Genomic DNA, 8,968 nt, shown 5'->3' on the forward strand with positions numbered 1-8,968 from the left:
AAGCCGTGATGTTAAAGAGAGAGAGGAAGCCATGATGGTTAGAGGGAGAGAGGAAGCCATGATGGTTAGAGGGAGAGAGGAAGCCATGATGGTTAGAGGGAGAGAGGAAGCCGTGATGGTTAGAGGGAGAGAGGAAGCCGTGATAGTTATAGAGAGAGAGGAAGCCATGAGGGTTAGAGGGAGAGAGGAAGCCATGATGGTTAGAGGGAGAGAGGAAGCCGTGATGGTTAGAGGGAGAGAGGAAGCCGTGATGGTTAGAGGGAGGGAAGAGGCTTCTTCTCTCCCTCTAACCATCACGGCTAATAATAATCACTTGTGGCTTTTTGACAAAATAAAACAAGCTACAATTTATATTCTAGATTAGTGTCAGTCACCAGCACCTTTGCAGTATTGTTTTTCTGCTATTATTAGTAACTCTTTTGTCTGTATATTACAGATAAACAGAATCATCGAAAAACCGATTGCCATAAGCAATGGTTAATGGGGCATGCACTGAATTAGATGAAGAGCCTCAGCCTCAGCCACAGATGAGAGTGAAGATAGGTTCTTCTCCCACTACTACTGTCACCACACCCCTAATGGGTCAGCAGCAATCAGCCGAGGCATATTTAGCGAAACACAAAATTCTTCAAAGATTTCAGGTACAAGATTATAAATATATTATTTAGTATACTGCCACCTTGAAGAGGCCCTACCCACATTAAACGAAATTCCTTAATGTAATTTTATTAGCATTTGTAAACTAAATAATTTCCCAATGCTGCTGCTGTTGGCAGGATATGATGTCATTACTGGTTGTTGAACAGCCTGACGATCCAATTGGATACCTATATGACAATCTGTCGGATGTATGGAAGCAGTGAGAACAGCCAACAGCTAACATAAGTTGCGAGTAGTATTTCACTTCTACTAAAGTAATGTGTATATATTACTGTGTATATATGTAATAAAATGTCCTGTTCAATTTGTATTCAAATAGCACATTTGTATTCAAGTTTATGTAGTGTACTGTAAAAACTTATAGTAGCAATTACATAATAAAAACACCAAAAGTACTGATTATTATGGATTAATATTTTTGTCTCGCTGATTGATATATACAAGGTCTGTAGCCTGCTATAACAATAATAAACCTTCAATATTGTACATGGAATGTAACAACCCAGTATCAATGTTGCATTAAATAACATTATTAAAAATGCAAACTTACTCTCCGAAACAAAATGAATAAACAATGTTAGATAGAGACTAACTGCTAGTGCAAAATTAAATGTCACAGAATTTGGAAAACATAGTTGCACGTATCAATATATCACAGTAGTATAATAATACAGGCAAGTGTGCAACATCACATGTACAGTCATCAACTAATTATAGACCCTAGCTGCCGTTGCCTTATGAATAACCAAACAATGCAAAAATTTGCATAGTTTATGATGAATTAAATGATTTTACTATATAAAATCACAAAAACTAAACAGTGTTTGTGTGCTACAACTTGCTTCAACCATTCAACTACAGAAACACTAAATGCAGTCAGCACTATACCAAGTTTAATTTTTCGAAAAAAACTGTAGGAAAACACTATAACAGGGTCTTGTATGTTAGAGACAATAATCATGTTGCCTATTACATGTGAGAACACATTCGAAACTATTTAGCCTAACATAACAAAAACAAATCGATCATGAATCTTGCACACCATCAAAATGACAATGTATGTACAGCCGTGTGAAAGATACAATATACAACTCAATCAAAGTGCTGAGATAGTTTTCCTGTGATGATCACAATTGAAAAATGTTCTTCCGTATCAGTTTTTCCATCTTGTTGCCTAAAAACCAGAGCAGAAAATCAAAGTGTGAGATAAACCTAACTAACTGCCCAGCATTTATTCGTAAACGCCCATTAATTTTAAATATGTATCAAAATTCTTATACACCAATACACAACTTATACAATAGAGGGTGCTACTTACTGGGTTTCTTAATGCCACCTGTGCATGCATTGCATCATTAGTACCTTCCTGAAGTTTACTGGCATAGTTGAGCAATTCCTGCCTGTCTCTGAGTTCAACCAACGCCTGTGCAACAAGTGGAAGATAACATAAACCGCCATTGTATAGCAATTAGTGTTGTCAATCGGTTGTAATTTCGTAATCGATCATCGGTTGGACCCAAGTAACCGATGATCGGTTACTCGGGGTGTTGAATGCCTGCGTGTGCGTAACGTCGTGTGCATGTACGTGTGTGCATGTATGTGCTTGTTTAGCCCTGTTTACTGTTTGTTTTGCACTGTTTACTACTGTGTGTATAATACATGTACTGATTCTCATCACTTTTCTAAGTTTTCTTGTTCAAATTTTTAAAAAAAAATTTCGATTAAATCGATTATGATAACCAAGCGCTTGGTTCGAGCCACTGTTCAACCGATAATCGAGTATAATCGATGATCGTGACATCACTAATAGCAATATAAAATCATGTTGTTTTAAAGGGATACTAGACTAGGATTATACTGTATACAACTGTACTTACTGTATAACAAATCGTCTATACCCACACGTACTTGTTACCAGATTCCTAATTTAATTGTTATAATTAATTCTACATCAACGCGCGAAATTTGAAACGGCGCCATTGCCACCCGCGACCGTCTGCACCCTGAAAAAGTTGCGCATTGCCAATTTATATGCACGTTACAGACGAGGGCTATACAAAAAGGTGCAATATATTTACTAAAATGCTGTTTAACGCGAACGATTCATTTAGGACAAATTTATCCATAATATAACTGAAACTATATGTCGTTTATAAGATATTACAATCCATTTTGCTTTAAATTAATAAATAAGAAACACCTCTCGGTCTGTAGCCCTTGGCTGAAAAGTGGTTTACGCAACTTATCAGACTATGCGCTTTGAGTTCGCCACCGTCGTTGTAATCAACTGTAGTCGTTAGTTTTAAAACATTAAAAAAAATATTCTTAAATGGTGCATTGAAACATGAACTTTAAATGTAGGTAATTTTAACGCTACTTAACTGACAAATTAACTGAAAATAACCCTAGAACCTAGAGTAAAGGATCCCTTTAAATAGCAGGTTAATGACCACAAATGTACTAACAGAATTACAGGTGAACACTACACTGCTTAAGCAAGACAATAGATGTACATAGTGTCATATAAAACAATTAAGTGAAACATGGTTAAACAGTGCTACCCTTGTACTCACATCAATAACGACCACATGGCATTTCAGTTTTCTAGCAATTGTGAGTCGCTGCTCTATCCCGTCCACTAACCGCAGATACTTATCGATGACCTGTGGAAATTGTGTGCAAATAATTGGTGTTTTTTCAGTAAATGTCTTGCACATCTTAGTTGCTATCAGATAAGGATTTTTGGTTTCAACTCATTTGTAGGCTGCAAAATAAATGTACATTATATGAAATGTAATAATAACTTGCTTCAAAATGATTAAATTATAGACTGTTAATTCTTACAATCTTTATCACATTGACTTGACATCAACTGCAAATCTATTTGCTGGTTAAATTGCCAAAGACACAAATGAATGGTGAACAATCTTGTTTCTAAATAGAACAGTCAATCTAGAATGCTTATATACCCTAGAATACCTGTTGTATTTCGTATATTTGGTAATATGCTGAGTTATACATTTGATCTGCATAATCTGATGTAAACCACAAAGATATTTTACGCATTTACTTGCAATCAAACAGTCGCAGGTACACATGCCATTCTCTGCTGCAATATTTTTGTGTAAGGCCTAAAAGAAGGTCTAAATTGCCTTGAGCACGTACCGAATACAGATGTCCTACCAACTACTAGCATTATCACTCACCTCTGGTGGTGCCCCGGTTCGAAACAAGACGTCTACAACTCTGTCGAAAGACACTGGCGACTTCATCTTGTGGTGGCCAAACCACGACTTGCTCGCGAAAAGCTCGTCGATGTCGCGCCAGTGGCGTATGCTCGAGCGCGCGCTCAGCGCCACCCACAGATACTGCTTGCTCGTGAGGTTATACTTCTTGCGCAGCGCGGCCGGACACGCAAGGTTATTCTCCGGCAGTCCATAGTGGTAGAAGCAGCAGTAGTAGAGCGTCGCGAGGACAGGCACGCCCAGCAGCGGCCGCGTGCGCGGGAACTCCTTGAATATCGCCGTCTTGCCTTCGCGCTCGAGCTGAGCATCGTACTCGTTGATGGGCAGCTGCGTTTCCAGCAAGGAGAGCTGCTGTAGCACCATGCTCGTGTTGTACGCCAGCGACGGGTCCATGCTGAAATGCGCGCTGTGGGAAACACGCATCGACGAACGATCAGGGTTGCGCACCACGAGGTTGGTTTTAGTAAAATTTAACTAGTATATCTGTATGAGTCATCACGCTAGGTAGACGTGTCGATGAGTGCATGGAACGTGACTGAATTAGTGCAGAGCTATGTACAAAGTCGAACACACTGTAACAGCTCTTACCCTAAACACTGCTTCAAGTTGCGTATCTTCACCTGTTGTTCTACTGGACTCACCGCTTGCTTGTACTTCAACATGGCCGCTTCCTCTGATCTACCGAACAACCTGTAAATGGGGAATGAGTACATCTCAGTTGTGCGACTTTTGCGACCAGCTTTGATCACAACAAATTCTTTTCTGGCCAACTATTTCTATATCTATCTTGTGATCATATGCCTGTATAAAACAATGCAGACAAAACAGTGCTATAATTAACATTCACGTCTCAAATTTACATAATGCATTTCTGCGACCTTGTAACGGTATTGGTAAGCTGCACACCCCAAAATATCCGCAAGCTGATTGTACTCTCGGCTGCTCTTGAGATAGATTAGGTAGTGATTCGTAGCAACAGGTCGCCTCATCATCTCATGATGAAAAATCTGGGCTTTAACTGTAGACTTCAGGAACAGAACAGCAGCCATGATGGCGTTTCCATCATGCATCGCAGTAGCCGTGTCAAGCAAACTTAGTTTGTCCTCTTTTGACTTGTATGCCTCGAGGGAGTAGGGCTAAAGTAGCAAATTGAGATACCATGTTACCAGCTTAGCAGTAATTTTTGACATAATCACATTTCACGCAGTACCCTGGGGGACATAGACCCTATGAGCATTACCTGACATCTGGTGGCGACCATAATCAACTGACAGAACAGGTTGAAAAAACCAACTGACCTGCAGTTAAAATTGCTAAGTAAAATTCACCAATATTTAAATATGATTCCATGAAATCTGATCACATAATTTCAAACATTTAGTCCTCTGACTACCTCTCCTAGAATAATCCTCTTCACTGTCTCCCTGACTGGCAGCTTCTCCCATCTGTCTCGTCTGGCAAGGTTTAACTGTCTGCGCAAGAACTGCACCTCAGCTTCAATTTTTGAGACGTCTGTCAAGCTGGGAACACGCTTTGCACCTTGTACGGCATCGCTGATGCTGCTCGTTAGGCTGTCTGGCGATGGTTTTGGCACAGTGACACCTACAGAAGTAAGATATGTGACAATTACATTTAATTTTTCGAATTTTATAAATACAAACTGACCTACTATTATAGTGCAGCTATTTAGTCATGGGAGTATTTGGGAAGTATGCTGTCATTCTCTTTTAGGCATATTCTACTGAACGACAGGGGCACATCATCTATCCCACTCTATAATGAAGAACCGATGTCTTACAAAACATTTAATATTACACTCTCGGCAGTGAAAGTTGCATTTGAAACCTGCATGTAAGCTTAATCATACACATGTACTTAGTTATTTTAAAAATTGCAATGAATAATTCATGTGATGATATTCTGGTTGCATGACAACAGCAGGTGCAAAATTAGAAATACATGTATTAATATTTTGGCACAATACTCATGGACGATTTTCATTCGATCTGGCCAACAAAATTACTAGACATTAAAGCGAGGATTTCTCTTTACCAACTGTTTTCATGTTTTCTCAGCCGTTCTGATCCTTACCAGTACTCCTTGCATAACACTAAATGTATATAGTAAGGCTAACATGTCATAGAACACTCAAACAATATTCTTTCCACTAATGTGTGCACAGATCTGCATTTCAAAATAGATTGTTCACATATGTCAACGAACATATAGCGTAAGTGATTTTTGCTCTCTCGAGACCAGAACACTGTCTCTCCAGTAGATTAGTTACCTTTGTATACATTTCAAGATAGGTGCCAGTCTATAAATATTTGGTCACATAACTACGTGCATTTGTTTTGTGGGACCATATGACCATTCCATTATCGCAAATCTGAAGATAGCAGGTGCGCGTTTGCTGTTCATCTGCTGTTTTATAGCCTATAAGTAAAAAGTCTGCTAGTAATAGTTGAGACTCAATTTGTTTACACTTATGCAGTTTTCCAATTTATTTATGACACAATCACAGTTTAAAGGCAGAAACCATCTATACTCACCCACATTTGACACCCGACTCTGACCACTTAAAGAAGAGTTACTGCTGCTTCTACTAGCAGAGTTAGAGGTGACCTTCCGTGGAGCTAGATGACTAGTTGGAGATGACCGATAGCGCACTGATTTCAAGTCTGTTAAATACATCAAACAACAAATGTTAAGCTGTGACCAGTTCGGTTGCAGATATAATAAATAACGCCTGTAGAGAATTTGCACACAAGTAGTTTTCGACTGCATATTTTCTTTACAAGTTTCCAAATTTCTTGTTAAATTTTCTACCTCAATATAACTACTATGTTTACAGTGTGTCTATCTAACATAAGTTCAGTACCATAAAAGCCACAATAATAACATATTCTTAATAATTTCTAACCCATATGATGACATGTATATAGACTTCACAAACACGTCAAACAATTTATGTGGTTGACATGGTTACCTGACGTGAGGGACGAACCACTTGATGTGCTGCTTCCATCCCAATTAATGATGTCTTCCTCTGTGTTTCCCATCTCCCCCAGACCTTCCTTCATTGTCTTTGACAGGTCCTTTACCTTGTTACGGCTGACACCAAGCAGCATAATGCCTTCCTACGCCAAAGATAATTATAACCAGGATTCAGTAACTAGAAGTATTACTATCCCACACAATGCAAGCCTAACAGATAACATAAAATATTGACCAGAGCATTTGGACCAGTTATAAGGATTAAGAATGACCTTTGAAGGAGTTGATTCAGATTAATATAACTACAGCGATGCCAACAAGTAAAAATTACATACGGCATCATCGTTGTCATCAAATATTGAAGCTTTATTCTTCATGCTGGAGGACATCCAATAATCTTCGTCGTCCTCTTCCATCGAGCGTGTTCGAGTCCCTGCCATTGCTCAGTGCTTAAAAGATATATACAAGACAAGCTATTGTAACCATAGATACAAAACTTTGTGTCTGATCTAATCACGACTTCTAGAATAACATGCTGCTAGGCTATAGTAACTATATACTATCAGGGACTGAAAATAGTGGTTTTTGCCCCCAGGTGCAGGACTTTTCAGCAATATTTTTGTAAGGCCCGATGAAAGATTTGGAAGGTCCGAATATGAAGTTTCTGACACGTGTACTGTCATATTTTGTGTCTTTTGTTAATCTACTCGTTGTAGTTTTACTTTTCACATCATCACATTTTGCATTTTTCGACAAAGTACAAGTAGTTTTGGTTTTATTTTGCAAGTCATTTGTAAAGTTTGTTTGGCTAATAGATTGGTTGGTAACAGTGGGTCCGTTTTTTGATACAAAACCAAGCTTAAACAAACTCATGTTTGCCCTTGTTTGATACAATACATAAATTGTCTGCAGGCATTCCGAGTTACTCGCACATGCACCGAGTTACTTATGGTATGCTGAAACTGCACGCGCATCCGCATTAACTTCCGTTATAAACAACCATGCTACTAAATAACGCTGCAGCATACGCTATCAGTACGTGTAATTTCGATCAGATTTTCGGTAAACTTGAACCATTATACTTGGTATGTTTCATCGTGAATATTAAATATGATACTAGACGTCGAAAGTGACCAAAAATCTATCTACTTTTGCTTTATTTCTTCGCAATTTGCAATGGTTTAATGATGTTTTATTTAATGAAAGTGGAGTACTGTAAATTATTGATAGGGCCGACGGACCGAAGGTCCGAGCATGAAATCGGCAGGTCCCGGACCTCGGACTTGCCCCATTTTCAGCCCCAGACTATTGAAACAATGTTTAAGCGAATGTACATTTCTTATATTTGCTAGCCTTCTACGTGTTGAAAACTACAGTGCAACCTGCACACACCCTCCACACTGTTGAGTGTTGTGTTAGAAAATGGTGTGCACGTACAACTGCATACTACATACAGTAATACACATGATACAACAATATATCAATCATATATGTACGTATCATACCGTTTCACAGAATAATGAACTACATAGCTTACTGCGCAGAATGTAACACTCTACTCCAAATGCGTAGCACAACAGATCAGGCACTATTATGCTAATGCTTTGGGCTTTGCCATTACCGTTAGTAATGCACGAAGGGTCGTTGTCGTATAGGGTACTACATATATGTACTCGAGGTAACTATCTGATATGGTTAGGGTTAGGGTTAGGGTTAGGGAGTAGGCGTAGGCGACTGCCTAGACTAGCATTATCTCGGGTACCTATACGACAACGACCCCTTCAGCGTTAGTAATACTCGTAATATTGACATTATTATTATGCCTGTGACCACAGGCACTTCGAACGTCTCAATAAAAAAAAAATTATGTATTACTACCAAGGTCTTTATGTTTCTCTACTCTATTTCGATCGCCTATTATTGCCGATAATTACCCGTAAATGCCGGTCAAATGCTCATCTTCAACAAACAAGTACACCGCACGCCCGCCCTGTGCACAAACAACATAAATAAGAGAGCTCTCCATGAATAAGAGAGCTCTCCTATCGAGTTATTCATGTTGTTTG

General features: G+C 38.9%; 1 protein-coding gene and 1 long non-coding RNA gene across 4 annotated transcripts in view; one reads left to right on the plus strand and one right to left on the minus strand.

The window, feature by feature from the left end:
* LOC106814094 overlaps window positions 1–1,060 on the plus strand; it is a 2,411-nt gene extending 1,351 nt beyond the window's left edge. The window contains exons 2-3 of one of the 2 annotated variants that reach the window (XR_001394543.1): window positions 437–641; window positions 777–1,060. This is a non-coding gene — a long non-coding RNA (uncharacterized LOC106814094). Of the gene's footprint in view, window positions 1–436 lie in introns of both variants that reach the window. The other variant, XR_001394542.1, reaches the window with a different exon arrangement.
* LOC106814069 (spermatogenesis-defective protein 39 homolog) overlaps window positions 1,060–8,968 on the minus strand; it is a 16,385-nt gene continuing 8,476 nt past the window's right edge. For both annotated transcript variants that reach the window (XM_014818342.1, XM_014818350.1), the window contains exons 2-11: window positions 7,238–7,351; window positions 6,895–7,045; window positions 6,458–6,586; window positions 5,299–5,507; window positions 4,812–5,041; window positions 4,494–4,595; window positions 3,867–4,311; window positions 3,234–3,323; window positions 1,979–2,083; window positions 1,060–1,834 (exon numbers count right to left, since the gene is read on the minus strand). In XM_014818342.1, coding sequence (XP_014673828.1) covers window positions 1,814–1,834; window positions 1,979–2,083; window positions 3,234–3,323; window positions 3,867–4,311; window positions 4,494–4,595; window positions 4,812–5,041; window positions 5,299–5,507; window positions 6,458–6,586; window positions 6,895–7,045; window positions 7,238–7,342 — 1,587 coding nt within the window. In that variant the 5' untranslated portion in view covers window positions 7,343–7,351 and the 3' untranslated portion in view covers window positions 1,060–1,813. The remainder of the gene's footprint in view (window positions 1,835–1,978; window positions 2,084–3,233; window positions 3,324–3,866; window positions 4,312–4,493; window positions 4,596–4,811; window positions 5,042–5,298; window positions 5,508–6,457; window positions 6,587–6,894; window positions 7,046–7,237; window positions 7,352–8,968) is intronic.

This window comes from Priapulus caudatus, unplaced genomic scaffold (genome assembly GCF_000485595.1).
Source record: "Priapulus caudatus unplaced genomic scaffold, Priapulus_caudatus-5.0.1 Scaffold25, whole genome shotgun sequence".
NCBI lineage: Eukaryota > Metazoa > Priapulida > Priapulimorpha > Priapulimorphida > Priapulidae > Priapulus > Priapulus caudatus.